At 33.7% G+C, this 22,838-nt stretch overlaps 1 protein-coding gene across 6 annotated transcripts in view; it reads left to right on the top strand.

Annotated features, from left to right (window-relative positions):
* Positions 1-3,091: 3,091 nt before the first annotated feature.
* LOC18439154 (protein kinase and Mad3-BUB1-I domain-containing protein) overlaps positions 3,092-22,838 on the top strand; it is a 41,425-nt gene continuing 21,678 nt past the window's right edge. For 2 of the 6 annotated variants that reach the window (XR_016049296.1, XM_020670313.2), the window contains exons 1-6: positions 3,092-3,357; positions 3,471-3,621; positions 3,873-4,030; positions 4,149-4,239; positions 7,332-7,445; positions 7,563-7,647. Coding sequence is in view for 4 of the 6 variants with exons in the window: in XM_020670313.2 (XP_020525972.1) it covers positions 3,305-3,357; positions 3,471-3,621; positions 3,873-4,030; positions 4,149-4,239; positions 7,332-7,445; positions 7,563-7,647 (652 nt within the window). In the remaining 2 variants the exon portion in view is untranslated. Of the gene's footprint in view, positions 3,358-3,470; positions 3,622-3,872; positions 4,031-4,148; positions 4,240-7,331; positions 7,446-7,562; positions 7,651-22,838 lie in introns of all 6 variants that reach the window. The other 4 variants (XR_016049295.1, XM_020670312.2, XM_088858157.1 and 1 more) reach the window with 3 other exon arrangements.

The following is a 22,838-nucleotide window of genomic DNA, read 5'->3' as shown; positions in this document are numbered from 1 at the left end:
AATGAAGACTTGCACTTTATGTGGTATTGGCCACTTTCAAATTTGCGCAATTTTGACGACCATCTCCATTGGTCGTGAAAGAGGAGATTATAGCAAGATTTAACTGAAAATATTCCATCCCTTTCAATCTCCCATATCAAAATATCCTCTGCCCCCTGAGAAATATAGACTTTATCCAAGAGTTCCATCAGTGCGCATCATTGGGATAGCATGACATTATTTAACCTTCTATACAAGAGGGGTAAGTCCCACACAAACTGTTGGCCTCTTTTTTCAACTACATCACTAACTTTATGATAAGGAAAGGCAACAACCCTAAAAAAAATAAGGGAAAACAGACTTCAATGGATATTCCCCAAGCTATTTTTGATGCCAAAACAGAATTTGATTGCCACTCCCTAAATTCGATCTAAAGTAACCCAAGGCCATGGTCCTGCAATTGAAAATAATCCGCCACATAAAAGACACCTCGTTCGCTCTACCACCCCCAATCCACAAGTTATGCCTGTCCGTCCCATATTTTGACCATAAAACTTGATACCATAGATGATTTTTCAGGTGTAAACTCCACCACCACCATTTACAAAGCAATGTCTGGTTAGACTTCATAACTTTCCGTATACCCAATCCACTTTCATGCTTGGGTGTGTAGACTCTATCCCACCTTAACAGATGAAACTTCTTGCTCTTCGTGCTTGATCTCCAAAGGAAATCTCTCATCATCTTCTCAATTCTCTTTGCAATCAAAGCTGACATGTGAATTAGGGACATTTGGTACACAAGTAGATTATGATCTAAGAAGTCACCCTTCCCCCTATAGATAGGTACTTGTGTTTCCAAAGGTCAAGCTTGACTTAAATTCTCTCAAGTACCCTATCCCATATTGAAATGGGGAATTTTGAGTCTGAAATTGGAAGGCCTAAATAAGTAATAGGGAACGAGTCCACTCTACATCCCATCACCATGGCCAACTCACTCACGGTAGTCTCACTACAGTTGATCCCCAACATAGAAGACTTATGGAACTTAACCTTAAGTCCTAAAGTCACTTTACAAATCTCTAAAAATCTCGTAACATTCCTCACTTGTGAAGTTTCGGCATCAATAAAGGTTAATGTGTCATCCGCATACTGAAGAAGAGAGACGTAAATATCAGAGTTTGTGATTTCTGAGGTAGGCTCTAATTTGATTGTTTAGAGCCTCAGCTCTATATAAACTTTTTTCTTTTTTAAATATCTCAAAAACAAAAAATTATTTACATTAACTGCATACAATGAAACCATTTACTTTTGATTCAAGAAAGTTACAATTACTTATAATCATTTGGTATGTAATCTGATAGCTTGGGTGTGTCATATACTTCGAAAGAATTTCTGTTGAACTTTGAGCTTGGTTAATAGAATAAATGTAACAATCTGATTTTACATCCTTATGCTAAGGGCGCGCTTGTTTGGTTGAAAGAAAATCTTTCAGAAAGAAAAACTTTTCTATTTCTTCTGGAAGTAGAATGTTTTGTTCTGGAAGGTTTAAGTAAGTTCTGGGTACGCTGTCTGATAACCTATTCGAATGTTAAGAAAGTTTTGGATACTGTGTTTGATAAAAAATATATATTAACAATATAAATATATAATATAATGTATTATATATATATTATTAATGTATATTTATATTATGTTATATTTTATCATATTAATAATATGAGTATTATGTATTTATATTATGCATATATTATCTAATATTAGATAATATAGTATAATCATCATTATCGTTTTAGTATTTTCTCAATTAATTGGGATCAACTACATGAATCTTAGTTATCCATTATACTCTATTAAAATCTATATCTTTAGTGAGGTCATAAGTCCCCATATCTTTTCAGACTTATAATATAGTATAATATAAAATATTATATTATTTATATAAATTTTTATTTGTTTATTAATATTATATAGTATTGAAATATGATTTATATATCAAATATATAAATAAAATATTATATAATATATTATATTGTAAATAGTGAATAATGAATTGCAATCATCAGGCGTACTAAAAGACGAAAATATTATGACAGTTTAAGTTCCTACCCTCACTCCAGAAACTTAAACTTTCACCTTGTAAAGGATAAATAGAAACTTCATTGGAAGATATTTTAAAGAAAGAAATAGAAGTTATGACGCGTCAAATGCGCATCAAACGCAGAACTTTTACAAAATTGTAAATAAATCTTTGAGAAAATCAAACACACCGTAAAGGTAAATGGACTAATTGTATACTTTTTCTTATTTTAAAGGGTGCGATTTCTATAAGGTTGCAACCTTAAACAATCCAATTAAGGTTCACCTTCAAATTTTATCATAACATGTAATTTTGTTGTAAAAAAGTCTTAGGATTATCTTAAAATCTATTTTCATATCTAATTAGAAAATTTTAAACTCCAAAAATGGTTAAGATCAAGGAGATCTATAAACATATGAAAATCTTGAATATGGATCGTCTAGATAATGTGTTGCAAGAAGCATTATTTTTGAGACTCAATTTTTTTTTTATATTCATACATCTAGATGTCGAGATGATCAAATAGAGGGTTTTCCAATATTAAAACAATTTTTTCGATAGATTTTTGAGGTGCATCTGAATTCTACAGGTTGCAACCTCATATAAACTTTTCGGTATTTTAAATAGTTTAAAATTAGGTACAGTTTGTATAGAGCTGAGGCTCTAAACAATCAAAGTGAAGCCTACCTTCAAATAGTATCGAGAAATATGGTTTTAATACTGAAAATCTTTGCGGTAGCAAAACATATTTTATATTTAATTATAAAATTTAAAGCTTAAAAAAGAGTGTAGATAGAACAAATCTATGAAAACTTGAAAATTTTGAAAATTAACGGTCCAAATATACATTACATGATGCACTATTTCCAAAACTTAAAGTCCATTTTTTTCTCACGTTCATTCTGTCGAGATGATCAATTTAACGAAATAAACTTTTTATTTTAAAATTTCATGTGAAGGTTGGTGGACGTCCACTAATTTAGTATCACGACACACCCCATCCTATGATCCAAAAGGGTAAGTGGTCAGGTCTTCGAAGTGTTGGGGACACATTCGAATTTTTTGATAGTACGTGCTCTGCGCGTTCATTGCGTCGGTGGTTTTCCCTCTCAATTTACTAATTCGAACTTTCGAATGCGTCTTTTCTACTCCATTATTTTATCCATTTTTTTTTTAAAGCAACTTCATCTCTCTACAAAATGGACCATCCCCTCCACTCCCACATTTGAATTCCTGCAAAGTGGCCATGATTCCATCACCACACTACAATGCTGATGATCCTCTCTTTCCATCGCTCTGGTCTCTCTCTCTATTTTTCATCTTTTTGGTGTCAATACTTTTGATTTTCCATCTTAGTGCAAGCGTATTTGTGTATTTGAACTCAATTTGGGTTTTTATGAACACTATTTCAGTAAAATTAAGGGAGCTCTCGGAGATTTTTCTCGTGACCGCAAATCTAGTTCAGGTCCTCTGTTGGAACTGTTGGAGGACTGTACAAAGTCCTTTGAAACCGAAGATCGGTACCGGACTGACCCCAGATTCTTGAAAGTTTGGATTCTTTATGTAATCCCTAAACTCTCTCATCTCTCTCCTCTGCTTTTCTTTTTCTTTCTCACCTTGTTTTCGTAAATTCATTTCTCTTTTTATTCTGTTAAAGTTGTAGACTCCCTCTTCTGACCGTTTCAATTTTTTATCCATCTAATAGTATGTAAAGCTCATCCTGTTCAAGTTTTTCCTCAATGTAACATATTATCGTTTCGGAAAGGTTTTTGATGAAAGTATGTTCTTTTGCGTCTTTCTTGTTCTTTCTCTAGGCCGACATTTCTGAGAAGTTTGAAGAGGTTTTCAAAGAGATGGAGGAGAAAAAGATTGGGCTTACTCATTCTCTTCTTTATGAGGCCTATGCTGTATATTTGGAAGCAAAGGGCAAGCCTTCAGAAGCTGATGCTATTTATGAGCTGGGAATTTCCAGGTCATTATTCCCAACTTTCCGGGTTGTACTTGCTTCTTCCCTCTATGAGTTAAGGGGAAAAAAATGGACATGTTTTTGTTTGTTGTCTCTTACAAAGCTAGAATGTACTGTGTAATAGGAAAGCTATGCCATTCGAGTCACTGAAGAAGGCGTACACTTCCTTCCTCTGTAGAATGGCTGAAGTTACCCAATTTTCAGGGCTTGATAAGGTAACTCAATTCCTACTGTTTGGATAAGTCATTTCTTTCTTGTTCTTTAACATGTAATTCTATTGAAGGTATCAATTTGGATTTTGCCCATTAGTTGTGCTGCAAATGGTCTCATGCTGATGAATTAGGCTTATTGATTTGGGATGATCTCCGAAGAATATCGGTTTCAATTGAATCCAGGAAATGATATTCTTATGAATAGGACAAGATAGTTGTCAAAAACAAGAAGGGGAAGAAGAAACGTTCCCTTATTCGGAAAATGGTAGCTTATGAACTGAAGCCAACATGCTTGCATACAAACTTCCCTCAATTTATCTGACAGGCTAAATGTCCTTGGGTTCATTCACTCGAGACAAAAGCTATGGTTATGGCTGCCGGAATTGCCTTTTAGTATGGATTGCTTGAGCAAAATGTGTTTGCACTCTTTGGGAGTTTCTAATGGTCCCTCAAGATGATCCATCTTCCGATATATATAGCTATCAAGCACATATTACAACTTGTTAGTTTGGAAAAAATTCCTGGTCAACTTGTAACTTACTGAGTTCTGAAGCATTGAGATTCAGAAAGGTTAGGATGAACAGCGTGGGCCACAATAGTAAATGATAATGAGAAACATGGATCATAACAATATGTCATTATTGTCCGATAAACACTGGTTTTGACAACAAATATATGTGACAAAGGCACCTACTTAAGTTATTAAAAGATTGGGTATAAGCATAACAATGTCAAAGGGAGAAGGCATCTTACAAATAAAAGTTGAAGTTGCAAAGGTGTCAACCTTAAGCTGAAAATAGCATGAGTTAGCTGCATTTTTCTATTTTGGTGAATAGGTGTATTGAATGTTGCTACTACAAACTTCATCGAGCATAAAGGGCGAGTCCATTATATCAGATGTCCATCATCTAGGTAGTTGCTGAAGATAATCTCAATGCCTGGTCGGACCCTAGGCTTTGTTTGAGGGCCATATACACCTTTCTATGTTTCCCTCCTTTTCTCCTCCAATTCCATTGTCCTCGAGGATTTTCTTTCTTTGTGGAATAACAGCACCTGCTGTACAATGCTAAAGTGAAACCCATTTCTACTTCTTGACATTCTTGAATGTGATCAGTGGGCCACAATAGGTAAATAATGAGAAATTTGCACCAATTAATTTTTGTAGCCAAGATAACAGCCGTTCAAGACATTGGAATGAACAGATTTCAGTAACATTTACTGCTTCGTGAGTTGTAGATGGTAGATGAGCTAAAGGAAGATATATCTATGTAACAACTTCCTCACTTTAAAGGTATCTCATTGTCGTGATATATGCTGAGGATTGTATTGTTTGAAAATTAGAAATAATGTTGTTTCAATTCATTTTATTCTCAGAATAGAGGCAATTATGATGTTTATTTTTATTTATTTACAAATTTCATGTAAAATTGATTTTCCTTGTAGTATTTATCCTTATTTATGTAGAAAATTACCTTTTTATATATCAATACTGCTAATAAAGGCTTTAAAAATGGAGAAATACTAATACCAATACTTCTACAAATTTTATACTTCTGCAATGGAGAAATAAAATTCAGCAGATTAATGTGAATGCTGGATTAAACCATTTGTATAGAACTATTAGTATATGAAATATTTAAAATATCTTAAAGTATTATACAGCGTGATATATATTATCAATAAATGATGGCATTGTGCTGTTTGTACATTTCGTCGTTATATTGTGCACGCAATAATGAAATACATGCATTTTTAGCATTTAATCGACATCCTGCTTTTGATGTTCTTATGAAGATTTTTCATGATACATTGATTCTACTTGTGTTATGCTATAATTGGTTTTGATATATATATATATCAGCGTTTTTGGATTCGGCATATATATATGGAAAACACTACAAAATGCCTATAGGTGAAGTTCTACAATACTTCACCTACACCTCATCATCGTCCAAAGTTCATTACACGGTCACGGTTGTCTGGTAGTAATGAATTTTAATAATTATTGTACAAATCAGATTTATCTAAAATTTGGGGCGTATGTACATATGGCCAAGTAGCACCAAAATAAATATTAAAAAACTAATATTTATAAAATAAAGTAACAAAAATGCCCCTGAAAATTTATAGGGGTATTTTAGGTTATTTTTATCATCCAAATTATTTGTTTTATATTTTATACAGGTGCGTCTCACTAAGCCGCACACACTTACAAAATTTCAGATCAATATGATTTGTAAAACAAATATTAAAATTCAAATACTATCAAATATTTGTGGTTGTGTGATGAACTTTGGACGGTGATAAAGCCGTAGGTAAAGTACTGCAGAACTTCACCTATAGGTGTTTTGTAGTGTTTTCCTATATATATATATATGTCAACATTTTTGGACTTGGTCGAGGTGGCTCGGACACGGTCGAGTTACTCGGCCTTGGCTTATGGGCGAGGCCGAGTGCCCTGTACCGATATTCTATATATATGGTTATTTGTTAGCTCATTTGCACAGTGCCTCAGCGGTTTTTGGCTATTATACATGTTGTGGCTACCTTACGTCCTGAGTTCAAAGCCTCCCATGCACGATCTACATTTTTTATTAGAAAAATAAATTTTTTTGGCTATTATACATGCTGCGGCTACCTAACGTCTTGAGTTCAAAGCCTCCCACGCACGATCTACATTTTTTTTAGAAAAATAAATCTCTTTTACTTTATTAAAAAAGGCAACACTTTGCAAGGGGGTCAAAAATTGAGGGTTGGACCTCTTGTAAAGGGAACCTGACAACTTACCAGTATGATACTTGCATACTTCCATCATGTCAAGGTATGTTATTATATATGAACTTTATTTACTTTCATTATTCCTATTTTTTTAGCATGAACTCGCACGAGTTATTCGAACTCTGCCAAGTAACTTGGTTCGGCCAGGGTCTCAGTACCTTGGCTGAGTCGATTGTTTGAACATTGATATATATATATAAATGTTGACCAAATGTGCCTTTTGATGGTGCTTTCATTCGTGTTGACGTAAACACTGTTTTATTATGAGACTTTTGAGTTATTTCCAAACATACCATCTTTTCCTTCTTGTGTTACAGGCTAAAACAGATGCATGTATTGAGCGGGAAAAGATAAAGAGCATGAACCCATGGTCAGATTACACCATCAATAGTCTATTAGAGAAGTTGAACCCATTTATCAAAAAATATAATGTAAGATATTCTTAGCCTGCCAAGAAAAAAAAATGTAAGATATGTTTGGAAATAATTTTGTGCTTGTAGTTTTCCCCTTGAAGTGTCAAACTGATTTGTTGGTGTTCTCATACTCAGGGATACTTTAGGAGTGCAAAAAAGTATTTGGGAAAGATGCCTTTGTCTTCATTGCGAACGTCCCGCAATACCATCTTAGAGCTAGGTGGTATATCTTCTTAGTCTCGCTATTCTATTTTGAATAATTTCTTGATCTATTCTATTTTGGATAAGTTTTTGAAATATATTAGATACTCTTTTCCCAATGCATTTCTTGATCTAAAAAGTTAGAAATAATATTTGTTGATCTAATATCGTATTTGTCAGAGTATTGTTTTTTCAGATAGAACCCTGGTGTTAGCTATGCAATTCATCTCATGGTTTGTAATTTTCTTAATCATTTGTTTGTTTTCTTTTTTTTTCTAATGGTAGTTTTGAAAATTTCCATACATTGTCAAAGAGTTATATTAGCGATTAAAAACTTTAGTTTCATCATGCATCGAGGTATCAACAAATTCTTATAGTTATGTCTTTACAAATAAACTTAAAATTATATCTAATTGCTTCAAACTTTTCAAAGTATCAAGTCTGATATTTTTGAGAGAATGAAATGATTCTCATTAATTGGATAACGTCAGCCTTTGGTTATGTACATGTGATTTTTGGATCAAATGATACAAGGAACCTACTCCTATGCTTTAAATAATGCACATTCATATAGATGATCTAGTGCAGAATCTTATTCGCACCTTCTAACTCTGCTGAGTGTCAGTAGCGAAGAGTCTCTCAATGAGAAATTGATGGTGCTTGAAGGTCATGGCCTTTGCGAACAAATCTATGGTCTGATCGTTCAAGCAAACATCGTTTAAGTAAACATGGGGTATTGTATCCATGTTTAAGCTTGAAAGCTTCTTCCAAACAAAATGGCAGTCAACCTTTATTTGCTTGGTCTGTTCTAACATTGGATTGTGAGCAACCAATGTAGCGCTGGGGTTGTCGTGATGAATGGCTAAGGGAGGAGTCAAATGTACACTTATATCCTGAAGAATAGACTGAAGCCGAGTAATTTCAGTAGTCACAGAAGGCATCACCTGTACTCTATCTTGATACTAGAATTAGGAACAATGTGCTCTTTACTAATCATCCAAGAAATAACATACATCAAGAAAGCCACAATTAGCAAATTTATCAAAAAGAGGGGAAAAAATAAGAAAGATTGTACTTGTAGTAGACTATTGTTACAATCTGAATAAGCAACTAAGCTGAACGTGAGAGGTCAGTTTATGTCATAAGGGAACAATGGCGTTATGCCAAATGATAATAATGAATAGTCAGTCCTATGAACTACTGCACTATGACATGTCGGGAAGCAAATATAAACTGACTGGTAATGTTAACATCATAACAGCATTTAGACAAGTAACAGTCATGCTGATAATATTACCAACTAGCTGATGTTAAAGGGTAGATTCTTGAGCTCTATGTCCCATCTGTAAGTGAAGGCTTAGCTGCTAGCTCACAGCTAGATAAAACTGAAAAATTTGTGTGAAATTCTGCTCATTTATGAGCAGTCCCAAATAGTGAGTCAGAATTTCAACTGCCTGGAATAAATTGGAGATGCTGTGAACAATTATATGGATTTTGGATTCAATATTATGAGACACATGTCCCACTAAGGTAAATAACCATCTAGATGTTGATCTATATTCATCAATTTCACCTCCTAAATTAGCATCATTATATCCCTCAAGGATTAGATCCTTAGTACCATAACATAAACCATAATCATGTATCCCATTTAGGTATCTAAATAATCTCTTAACTAGTTGCCAATGCTAAACCAGGATTGGTCATGTTTCGACTAGCAATCCCCACTGCATAAGTTATATGTTTGATCCAAATTTTGCTTGTCCCATTTATAGCCATTTGTTTGATCCAAAATTTGAAATATACACTCTGTTCATTCTAATGAACAATCACAAAAAAGAAAAAATTGAAAACACAACTTTAAAAATATTTTTTTTGCCAATTAACATAGGTCGTTCATTTTGGTGAGATGCTTAGATCTAGGCCTTAGAAGAATTTTTTCATTTCCAATTTTTTTGGGATGGCTTTATTATCATTAGATGAACAATGTTAAAAAATAAAAAAGTGATTTTGGGTTTGTAAAGGCTAAGATCTTGAAATTCACCAAATGAAAGGTCTACATTCGTTTTTAGAGGGGACTCATTTTGACCATAACTAGGATTCAAATTGAAATTTTTTTTTTTGGGATTGATTATTGAGATGATGAGAGTGTGTATGCAAAATTTTGGTTCATACAAATACTATAAACATGGTTTTCCTAGAAGTGTCGTTGCATTAAACTATGATATAACCGTTGCATGAAATCACTGCTTTAACTTTAATTCTTAGAATATAGTCAACAAATCCTATATCTTTTATCTCAGACTTAAAGGACAACCACATCTTACATTCCTCAATGGCTTTTCCATCATTTTCCATTATGATCACATCATCTACATACAAGACCAAAATTAAATGAATACCTCGATGCCTTTAGTGTATACACAATAATCTGCGGTGATATTCTTAATCCATATTCTCTAAGCGTATGTGAGAATATGAAATATTATTGTCTAGAAGATTGTTTTAAACTATATAATGATTTAGTTAATTAATTTGTATACTTTATTTTCTTGACCTTCGCATACAAAACTTTCATATTGAGTCATGTACGTTTCTTTTAATTCAACTTTTAGAAAGGCAGTTTTAACATCCATTCGATGAATCTCAAAATCTTTAATGATTAGCTATGGCTAATATTATTCTAATAGGAAATTTTTTGGCTATAGGTGATAAAGTTTCTTTGTAGCCAATGCCTTCCTTTTGACCAAAGCCCTTAACCACCAACCTTGCTTTATATCTATTACCACTTCCATCAGAATTAAGCTTCTTTGAATATACCCATTTACAACCAATTGCCTTTCTATTTGTAGGTAATTCTGCTAGTACTCATGTTTTATTATATATTAAGGACTCATATTCAATCCTCATAGCCTCCATCCAACTTGTTGCTTCAGGTGAACTAATAGCTTCTTTAAAATTACATGGTGCTTCATTAACTTCAATTATAGTATACATAATCATCTAAATAACTTGGTCTTTAGTTCTCCCTAGTACTTCTTCTAAGCTCAAATAATTCAGTGTCATCAATTCGAGAAGAGCTTCCTACATCAATTATGTTAGGATTTCTTCTAAGCTCAAATAATTCAGTGTCATCAATTTGAGAAGAGCTTCCTACATCAATTATGTTAGGATTTTGTAGTTCTTCCCCACGTTGTTTTAAAATTCTAGCTTGTTTTACCTTTGATGCTCCAACATTTTCAAAGAAGTAAGCATCTCTACTCTCCACAATTTCTTTAGTCTATATCCCTTAGAGTCACTTGAGTACCCTACAAATATGCACTTTATAATTTTGGTTCCTAGCTTATCCCTCTTTTCACGGGGAATATGAACATGTGCCATAGAGCCCCATACCTTGATATGGTCTAGATTGGGTTTCCTGCCAAACTATAACTCAAAGGGTGTTACATAAGTTGATTTATATGTTGCCGTCATGATAGCTTCTCCCCAAATATGATATTCTGCACTAGCTTCTTGAATTATACGATTAACCATATCAATTAAAGCCTTATTTTTTTTCTTGGCCATTCCATTTTGTTGAGGGGTGTAAGGGAAAGAAGTTTGCCTAACTATTCCATTGTTATTACAAAACTCACTAAATTTGTTGGATCTATATCCTCCTCCTCTATCAGTTCTGAGAATTTTGATTTTAGTATTTAATTGGTTTTCAACTTCTAATTTATACCTTTTAAATTTATCTAGTGCTTCATCTTTATGAGAAATTAAGTAAGTATAAGGGTATCTAGAATAATCATCTACAAAAGTAATGAAATACTCACTTTCACTTATACTTCCACATATATCGGTATGAACAATGTCGAGAAGATTTTGAGTACTTTTACCTTTAGGAAATGATTTTTTATGCATTTTTCCTTTTAGACAAGTTTTACATTTGAACGTTTCCTTTTCTAGATAACGAAAAACATTTTGTTTCATTAATTTACTTAAATTTTCATAATCAATATGATCAAGCCTTTTATGCCAAATATTAAAATACTCATCATAAGCAAATGACATGTCCATTCCATTATCAATATTAAGTTTATACATGTTGCCAATCATTGTGGCCTTTACAACGAAATCACCATTTTTCTTGATAATCATTTTTTCCATCCCTTATATAAAATTCACCTCCACCCCTATCAATCCTAGAGGGAGAAATTAAATTCTTTCTCATATGTAGAGCATACAAAACATCATTTAGCATCAAATTGCTTAATTATCATTTCTTCAAGAATGTTAATGCTAGACGAGTTGCCCATAAACATTTTCTCAACACCATCACTCTTTTATTTGAACTTCACCATATTGTTTTTGGTGTTAGAAATGTGCCTGTAGCTTCAGAGTCTACCCACCATTCGTTGAGGGAGCTCACCATCAATGACTCTTTAACCACAAATGAGAAGTCTTTGGAGCCACTACTTTGTCCAATATTCTTCTTCTTGGGTTCAAGCAATATGACCAAATTTGTTACAATTAAAACATTTCTTAAGCTTGTAGGAAGTTTTAGGAGTGAAATGCTTCTTAGCATTCTTATTAGAAATTTTTTTATTTTTTTTCTTGGCCATTGCTAGGAGGGAAATGCTTCTTAGCATTCTTATGAGAAATTTTGTTTTTATTTTTCTTAGCCATTGCTAAATAGGCGTGGTTTTTAGCTTATCCATCCTTCTCTTTAATTTTATCATTCTCTTCCATCCTTAAATGTCCTCTAAGGTCATCCAAGGTATGATTTGTGCCATTATGGCGCAAGTTTTTTCTCAAAGCTTTCCATGAATTTGAAGGTTTTCTATAATCTTCATAATTATGCTTGTGCTCACTTATGGGTTCACCATAATCGGCAAGTTGATTATCCATAATGTTCATATAATCAAAATACTCTAGTACCGATTGACCATCTTTCATCTTACACATATTGTATCTTTCATTTAGCTCACATTTAACAACATAATTATCATCTGTGTGCCTCTTTTCGATGGCAACCCATAAGTTATTAACATTAACATACTTTTCAAATACTTTGTGCAAATTATCGCATAAACAATTTAGGATAGCAATTCTATATAAAAAATCATCATATTTCCACTTCAAATATTTTTGCCTCTCTAAGAGTTGAGTCATCGTTGGGTTCAATAGGTTTCTCTTCATTATTCACATACAATAGTTCTATATTTTGAAGTAAGAAAGATAATTTACTTTTCCATAAAGAAAAATTAGATCCATCAAGCTTATCAATTTTAACCAATTCTGATGGTATGCTTCTTGTAGTAGTCATCCAACTTAAGCTCTGATACCAAATGTTAAGATCAATTTAAGGTGGCTACTAATATGGAATAATGCAAAATCAGATTTGGATCAAAATATCTCTTTGAATCTTTTTTTTAATAAATTATCAAACACTTCACATGCATGTAATCCAGTCATATAAAAAGCATAAACATATATCTATAACTAAGAGCTTATCAAATCAGTCAATCAAATCCCCAATTTGTTATCATCTATTTCATGCTTTATCTTAGTCATGAATCATACCAAAATGAGCAAATGCAAACTATGAAACAAACTTACCAATATGCTACAACTAGGACTAGTAGAGAATATATAAATCCACACCTTTAGAGCATTAAAACCATGCAAATACCTTGTTGGAAAATCTGGAGCATGAAGCGATTAGTAGTAATGTAGAGAGAGAAAGTAATAGAAAAGTGATGGATCAATATGGCTTCACAATAGATGATTAAGGTCTCCCTTGCAAGGCTATGTATATGTACCCTTGGATACAAGGCACCTCCAAATGTTTAGTGAGAGAGAGAGAGAACTAAGATGTTGAGAGAGAATGAGAGATGCACCACACCACAACCCCCAAACCCTACCTCAATGTATATCCTTAATTGCATCAACGATTGGGAAGAATGAATGGAGGAGTTTTTAGAAAGCATGGATAAAAGGGACCAAGTGAAAATATGATATTTTGGTTAATTTTATTTATTTTCAAAACAAAAAGCAATATACCCATAGAATGAATGTAGCGGAGATGAGGATGTTGAGATGGATGAGTGGCAAGACAAGAAGGGATAGAATTTACAATGAATTTATTTGAGAGAATTAGGCGTGACACCAATAGTCGATAAAATGAGAAAGAGTAAAGAGTAGACTTAGGTGGGTAGGCCATGTGTGTTGTTGACCAAGTACAACACCGATTAAAATGCGTGAATTAGTTCAAGTGGAAGGATTGAAAAGGGCAAGGGGTAGGCCCGGAAGGATGTGGTTGAACGTAGTCCGAAAAGATATGGGGACTTATGGCCTCACTGAGGATATGTTCTTTAACAGAGTAGAATGGAGAACCAAGATTCATATAGCCAACCCCAATTAATTGGAAAAAGGCTAAAATGATGATGATTTATTTTCAAAACAGCCCCTAAGGTCATCAAGAAAACTCATACTCAACACAGACAAACTTTGAGAACCATGAAAAACATCGTCAGGAAGAAGGTATATGATTCAGGATACTCGATTAATGATCTTTGCAATGGATTTGAAGTTTGAAGATGCTATCATCACATAATTCAGAAGAAAATACCGCATCTAGTGCTCCACTAATACGGTTGCAACTGCAATTCCACTTTTCGATGTGAGACACAAAAAGGGGCGATCCAAACTAAGTATGTGCAACTGATTTTTCTTTGGTTTGCTTGGATTTGATCCATGGGTGGGTCTATTGGCCAAGCAATTTTTCAAATTTAATCAAATACCCTACTCGTAGAAAGTGATTTTGGCACGTGTTGCAACATTATTGGTGGATAGAGAAATCGAATCCCATGGGCGGAGTTTGTGGATGCCTGACATATTAGATTTGGGCCTATTGAATATGAGGATTGCCATGGGCTCTCTCTAAATTGCATCAAACTATTACAATTTTGGATATCATCAAATTTGTCTATATGAGCAGGATGTGCAAAAAAACTAATTTTCGGACACATGGATACTATGAATTCTTGGTCATGCGATTCAGCCTCACTAAACCACCCTCTACATTCCAAATCTTGATGAATGAAGCTTCTAAGCCTTATTTGCATAAACTTATTTTATTGTTTTTTGATGAGTCTTATTTATAGCAAATCTTGGAAAAAACACGAAGAGCATGTGGTGCTTGCATTGGAGCAATTGCAAAAAATGGGCTTTATGTGAAACATTCCAAGTGTTTGTTTGGGCATAGTGAAGTGGAGTACTTGGTATATTATCTGAATGGTGTTTCACTTGATCCCAAAAAGATTTAAAATATGGTTGAGTGGCCCAAGCCTAGTCCTTTAAGGCGCTTGGAGGGTTTTTGGGCCTTACCTGCTATTATTTGAAGTTTGTTAAGCATTATGGCAAAATCATCACTCCTCTTATAGTTCTCCTCAAGAAGAAATGCATACCAAGCATTTGAAACTCTCAAAATAGCTGCTACGAGTGTTCGCATTGCCTGATTCACTCAAAATTTTGCAATAGATTGTGATTCTGAGCTGGGATAGGCTTGTCCTTATGTACAATGGTCATCCCATAGACTTTATTATTAGGAAAGCATTTGAACTTATCAACATATGAAAGGGATATGATAGCAATCATTCATGCAATTACAAAGTGGGGCCCTATCTGTTGAGACGACACTTTGAAATTTACATTGACTACTGAAGTTTGGGGCACTTCAAGGAGCAAAGAATAAATTCGTTGGAGCATCAGAAGTGAGAATCAAAAGTATTAGTGTTGGCATGAGTTTTTTTTCCATATATTTTTTTATTTTCTTAAAGCACTTTATTTTCTTATGACCAAAATGTCCCTCGTCTAAGTATAATATATGATAATATATTTGCATGTATCCCTTTTGCCGAGTGTTACAAAGGAAAAGAAAGCTCATTCCCCCAAAACCCACTCGTTGGAATTTTGAGGTTGAAGAAGAGATGGGTTGGGAGAGAAAGCTATGGTGTTCTAGTCTCTCTCTCACATTACCCGTAATTCCTCTTTCTCTTTAAAGTTTTGAGGTGTCTTGGTCACAAGGGTGCACCCATAAGCCTTGCAATGTCACCCTTAGACAAGCCACTGTTGAGCTTAATCTCATACACCATTATTCTTAACTTTCTCTCTTTATATTGCTAGTAATCTATTCATACTGTAGAATTTCATACAAGATATTGGGTACTTTTGATGTTTTTGAGTTGTGGATTTGTTTATTCTTTGTAAGCTCTAGTTGGAGCATATTGGTGAGTTTGTTCCATACTTCGTATTTGCTCATTTGGTATGATTTATGACTAGGATGAAACATGAAATAATTGATAACAGTTTGGGGATTTGATTTGATGATTTAAGGAGTTCTTAGTTATAGATATATGTTTATGCTTTTTATATGATTGGATTATATATATGTGAAATGTTTGATAATATTTTCAAGTAAGGTTTAAAGAGAGATTTTGATTCAAATATATTTTTGCATTAATCTAATTAGTAGCCATTTAAATCGATCATATCATTTGGTATCAGAGCTTTGGTTACTTTCAATGGCTACTATAAAACTATTCTTTCCAATTTGGTGAAGATAGATAAATTTGATGGCTTCAACTTTTCAATTTTGAAAAGTAAGCTTTTTTTCTTGCTCCATACTATGGATTTGTTATATATGACTGATGAAGAAAAACCAGCTGAACCTGATGATTATACAACTCTTAGAGATAGGCAAAGGTTTATTAGGTGGAAAAATGAAGATTTCACATGTAACGGTGGCATTCTAACTTGCCTTAGTGATAGACTACATAAAGTGTTTGAATGCTATGATCGTGCAAACGTTTTGTGGGCAGCTATGGAAAAAAAGACGTGCCGATGATAACTCTGTGGCTAAATGTGAATTGCATGAAAGATACAATATGTATAAGATGAAAGAAAATCAATCGGTACTTGAAATATTTTGTTGACATGTGCATCATGGCTAACTAACTAGTTGGGGCTTTAGTTAACCCATTAGTGAACATCAACAAATTATGAAGATTATAGAAAATCCCCTAGCTCATGGAAGTATTTAAATAAATATTTGTGCCATAATGGGACTGTCCATACTTTAGATGATTTAAGAGGACACTAAAGATGGTAGAAAATGATAGTTTGGAAGAAGAATGAAATAGAAACCAAACCTATCTAGCAATGGCCAATAAGAATGAGAAGGAAAAATGTAACAGGAAATTTAAGAAGTTTCCTCAAGGCCAAACTTCTTTGAAATTTAAGAAATGTTATAATTGTAATAAATATAGTCATATTGTCAAATATTGTAGGAAACCCAAGAAGAAAGATGTTGGACAAGCGAGTGGCACTAAGGGTTTTACCTTTATGGTTGAAGAATCCTTGATGGTGAGTTCCCCCGATGAATGATGGGTGGACTTGTGAGCTATTCTGTATATTTCCAATACCAAGAACAATATGGTAGACTTCAAAGAAAGAAGTGACAGTGCTGGAAAACTTTATATGTGCAACACATCTAGCATTAACATTCTTGGAGAGGGCACCGTTAGACTTTCACTTCCAATCGGTGGCGCTTTGACTCTTATTGATGTATTGTATACCCCAGACATGAGGATGAACTTACTTTCTCTCTCTAGGATTGATAGGAGTGGAGGTGATGTCTATGTAAAAGATGGTAAAATGATTATTAAGAAAATAATGTTTTTGTCTTAAAAGCCACTATGGATGGCAATATCTACAAGCTTGACCTTGATAACAAAAAGAAGACGTCATTTGCTTATGATGAGTGTTTTAATTTTTGGCATAAAAACATTGGTTATGAAAACCTAAATAAATTAATGAAAGAAAATATAATCTCTTAACTAGACAAGGAAAATTTAAATGTGAAAGTTGCTTAAAAGTAGAAATGCATAGGAAATCATTTCTTAAGGGTAAAAGGGCTCAAAACTTACTTAAAATTATCCATATTGATATTTGTGGTAAAGTAAAAGCAAAAAGTCTTGGTGGTATGAATATTTTATCACTTTCATAGATGATTATTCTAGATATTTTTAAAATTATTTAATAACCCATAAAAATGAAGCATTAGATAAAAGAAAAAGTTTACATAAGGTTGCAACCTTACATGTAGAACTACGGATGCACCTCAAAAATCCATTGGAAAAGGTAGTTTTAATGTTGAAAATCCCTTTGATTGATCATCTCGGTATCAAGATGTATGACCATGAAAAAATAAAAAGATTTTAAGTCTACAAAATAGTGCATTTTACTACATCGTCCATTTTCAAGATTTCATATGTTTATAGATCTACTTGATGTTAACCATTTTTAAAATTTAAAATTTTATAATTAGATGTAAAAATAGATTTTGAGATAATCCTAAGAATATTTTACATCAAAAATTTATACCATGATAAAATTTGAAGGTGCACCTTACCTCTACAGCTACGGATGCATCCGTATGCTAACTGCACCCTTAGATAAATTCAGGACATATAAAATAGAAGTAGAAAACCAAGTAAATAAGAAAATTAAAATTCTTAGAAGTGATAGTATCATATGAATTTAACCAATTTTGTAACGAGAATGGTACCATATACTCTTCAACAAAATGGTATGGCCAAAAGAAAAAATTGAATCTTGATTGATATAATCAATTGTGCAATCCAAGAGGCTGGTGTAGAATATTGTGTTTGGGGTGAAGCTATAATGGCAGCAACATACATGTTAAATAGAGCATAGTTGTTAACATGAATTGTTTCGGGATCGGGGACAGGATCAGCAGGTTGAAGATATACTGAAGATCCTTGTGTTAGGGATCGATGCCTGTACAGCCTCAAAGGTTGAGATCAAGGCCCATGTAAATGGGGATCGAGCTCCTTTCTTACATAGGATTGAGAATTATTATATAAAGGTTCGAGATCTTATACACAAGAAGTGAAGTTCCCAAGGGCATTTTTTTGAGTTTCTTCACTCAGGGAGCGCATTAGTAAAAGTGATCCTACATATTATGGAGCAAGGAATAACTTTCATAGGAGCAGTTCCATTTTCTTAGAACAAGAGTTCCTCATATAGGTAATAAGTATCTGTGGCTTTAAAAGGTATCTCCCAGGCATTGTTAACCAATAACATGTTGGCTTAGTCTTCTATGAAATAAATAAGGAACTTTAAAGTGACCCCATATCGGTGGGATCTGGATGCCATGTATGGCGATGCTTGTGTTATGTTATTTGGAATCAAGATCCCAATGTGCTCTGGAGCGCGAACCATAGGACTAGGGAACTAGATCCTGTAGTGTTTAGGAACGTGAAATTTAATTGTAAGGAGCTCGTTCCTTTATAAGATGGGACCGAGATTTTGAAAATACTAAATTGAGTTTCAGACGAGATCCGATTCGGGATTATAGAATCGAGGGTCTGTAAGGGATCGCCAAGCAAGGAAGTCGATCCTGGTAACTATGAAATAGAGTCCCTTTTAAATTGACTAATGTAATACCTTGTGAGTTGTGGTTTCGAAGAAAACCTAGTTTAGATCATATTAGAACATGGGGCTCTTTAGCACATGTTCATATTCCCCATAAAAAGAAAGAGAAACTAACAACTAAAAGTGTTAAGTTTACATTTGTTAGGCATTTGGCTAATTCCATGGGATATAGATTTTACAACGATGACAAAGAGGAATCACTATATCCTAGGGCAACTAATGTTAGAAGCTCTTCTAAATTTGATCTGACCCTTAAGTGGTATGAGCTTAGAAGGAGTACTAGGGAAATGAAAAAATCGAGTTATTTAGATGATTATGTTTGTTATAGTGAATTGAATGAAATAACTTAGAATTTTAAAGACGTTATTGGCTCCAATGAATCAAATAGTTGGCTAGAAGCTATGAAGGATGAATATGAATCTCGAATAAGCAATAAAACATGGGTCATAGTAGATTTGCCTTTAGATAGACAAGCAATTGGTTGTAAGTAGGCGTACTCCAAGAAATTGAACTCTGATGGTATTATTGAATGATATAAAGCTAGGTTAGTGGCTAAGGGGTTTAGCCAAATGGAAGGAAATGATTTCCAAGCAACCTTTTCACCTGTAGCAAGAAAATTTTCAATACGAATAATATTTTCAATAAGAATAATTAATCATTATAATTTTGATGTTCATCAAATGGATGTAAAGGCTGCATTTTTAAATGCTGAGCTAGATAAGGAAATCTGTATGACTCAACCTGAATGTTTTGAATCTCAAGGTCAAGAAGATTAAGTATGCAGATTAATTAAATCACTTTATGGTTTAAAGGAGTCCTCAAGGCAGCGGTATATAATGTTTACTCACGCTCTTAGAGAATATGGGTTCAATAATATTGTTGCTGATTACTGTGCATATAACTGATACAATGGTGGTATAGATTTGATTTTGATCCTGCATGTGGATGATATAATATTAACTGGGAGTGATACAAAAGCCATTCATGATTGTAAAGAGTGGTTATCCTCCAAATTTGAAATGAAAGACTTGGGACCATTGTTCAAAAAGGTGTAGGCGCCCGGTAAAACCTTTTGGGGGCATGGCCGCCTAAGTAGGCGCTCAGGAACAAGGACGGGTGGACTATTAATTAAGATGAAATTGATATTATTGTTATTGTTAATTAATATCCATAAGATTTGGTTTTGGATATGAAATATTTGCAAAATATCAATTTCATCCAAAGTTTAAGACTATTCACAAAAGCCCAATTTCATTGTTCAAATGAAGAAAAATTCAATAAATCACAAAAAAATTCAATCTTTCAACTACGAACATGTAAATATATCGTAAAAAAAAAAGTAAAAGGAAAAACAAATGATTCACAACAGAATACAATATAGCAAAATGAAATTAAAACCCTCATTCAACTATGATAATACTTTAGAAATATCAAATCAAATCGATGTCGGTGTAAACCTCATCTAGTGGGTCTCCAAAAGTCCTCTAAATCAACTACTAGAAGCTCCAAAAACACCTACAAACCATTGCTTATGTTTTGGTAAGAAATTCCAAAAAATAAAAAATTTAACGAAATTTCAATAAATCACAAAAAGAGGTTTTTGGGGAGTTTTACTCTCTCTAAAAGGCACAACTTTGGTTTTGGGTTTAGAAAATCCCCAAAACCATTTTCTTACATTTTTAGGGGGGGGAAATGACAAATTTTGACCCTCACCGAGGGTTTTTTCCGCCATTTGACAAATTGTCACAAGGTGGTGCCTAGACGTTGGATGCCTAATAGTCTCGCCTAACTAGAGTCTAAGCATTTTTGAAATTTTTTCGCCTAAGCAATATGGCAAGCGAATTTTTGAATTGATAATGTTGTAGGAATCGAAGTGACGAGATATAGAAATAAAATATCGTTAATACTTAATCAAGATATGTATACTCTTAAGAAATGAAAGAAATTTAATATGGTGGAGTCCAAACCTATGGTCACCCCGATTAACAAAAATTGTAAGGTATCCAAGGAAATGTGTCCTAAAAGTAACAAAGAAAAGAAAATTATGAAGAAACACCCTTATGCACAAGCTGATGGTTGTCTTAACTATTTGATGAATTTTGTTAGATTTGATATAGCTTATGCAATAAGGGTTGCTAGTCGATACATGGCTAAGCCCGGAATTGAACATTGGAAATTGATAAAGAGTATATTTAGATAGGGACACATAATTATGGTCTATGTTGTGAAACTGAATTTAATTCTAGAGGGCTATTGTGATGCAAATCTAAGAGGAGACATTGACGATTACAGATGCACATCAAGATGGCTGTTTACATTTGGTGGGACATGTCTATCTTGGGGTAGTAAAAAGCAAAAATGTATATCATATTCCACTATGGCAGCATAATATATTGCTTTATATCATGCTTCAAGAGAGGCGATATTCTTAAGGCGCTTTCTTAGTAAAATGCCACTAGTCAAGTTTTGATCATGCACCTACAATACTTTATTTTGATAATCAAGCAACAATAGCCATTTCTGAACATCCAATGTATTATAGCAAGTCAAAACATAATAAGAAAAAGTACCACTCCGTAAGAGAAAATGTGCAAAACAAGGAAGTAAATGTTAGTTACCTTCTTGCTCAATTGATGATTGCTGATACACTAACAAAGGGTGCTTATGTTGATCCATTTGTAGGAAATGTATTTGTCTTGGGACTCAGACTCATAGATGAGTCACAATGATATTAGCCTTAGTGGCATATTGATGTTTGAGCAATATATTGGACCCTTAGTGGTTGTTACATTGTATCATGGATAGCCTTTGTGGTTGCGTTAACCCTTATAACGATCATATAATTACCTGCGTTCGTGGCATTTTGAGTTTTATCTTGATGATGCCTGTGTGGCATGAGCATTTTGGATGATGCAATGGTATCTTCGTGATATAGTGGTTTCTTTGTCATCCACTAGCTTGTGTGGCAAGAACATTTGAGTGATGCAATGGTATCTTCGTGGTACAGTGGTTTCTTTATGGTCCACTAGTTTGTGTAGCATGAGCATTTTAGTGATGTAATGGTTTGTTGGTAATATACTGGTTTCTTTGTGATCCACTAGCTTATGTGGCTAATGCTTTGAGCATTTATGAGTGATTGGACCTTCGTGGTTTGCCCTTGTAATTTACATGTTTGAATATTCGACAGTTGAGGATCTCTTGGTGAGATGCATCTATTTGTTGGATTTTATGACAACTCATTGCAGTGATAAATTATCAAAATTTTGATAATGGGTACATGTATGGCATTGGCAGTGCGGGTGTCTGACGCATTGTGCTGTTGCGTACTTATTGAGAGAGTATGTTGATTCAAAAGCTTATGCATGAAGTTCATTAGATGGTTGATGATCATGCAATATGTCACGATGTGTAATAAGCTTGGGAAAGTGTGTGGTTGGTGCCATTGAGTGGATGGAATATATATGTGGATAGATTATGGATTGCTTAAGCATGTACAACTCAAGTGATCATGATAAAGAAAAATCACTCCTATGGATGGATGATTGACTATTAATAAAAAAAAAAGTCAAAAACTGTGGAGGAATGTTGGCATGAGGTTTTTCTCCCTAATTTTTTATTTTCCTATAAGAACTTTATTTCCTTATGACCAAGATACCCATGGCCTTATTATAATATATTTGCATGTATCCTTTTTGCCAAGTGTTA

Source organism: Amborella trichopoda, chromosome 2, assembly GCF_054954075.1.
Source record: "Amborella trichopoda isolate Santa Cruz 75 chromosome 2, AtrichopodaSantaCruz75HAP2 v2.0, whole genome shotgun sequence".
In the NCBI taxonomy this organism is placed as follows: domain Eukaryota; kingdom Viridiplantae; phylum Streptophyta; class Magnoliopsida; order Amborellales; family Amborellaceae; genus Amborella; species Amborella trichopoda.
The sequence above is the reverse complement of the archived record's forward strand: the minus strand, read 5'-3'. Positions and strand labels throughout refer to the sequence as shown.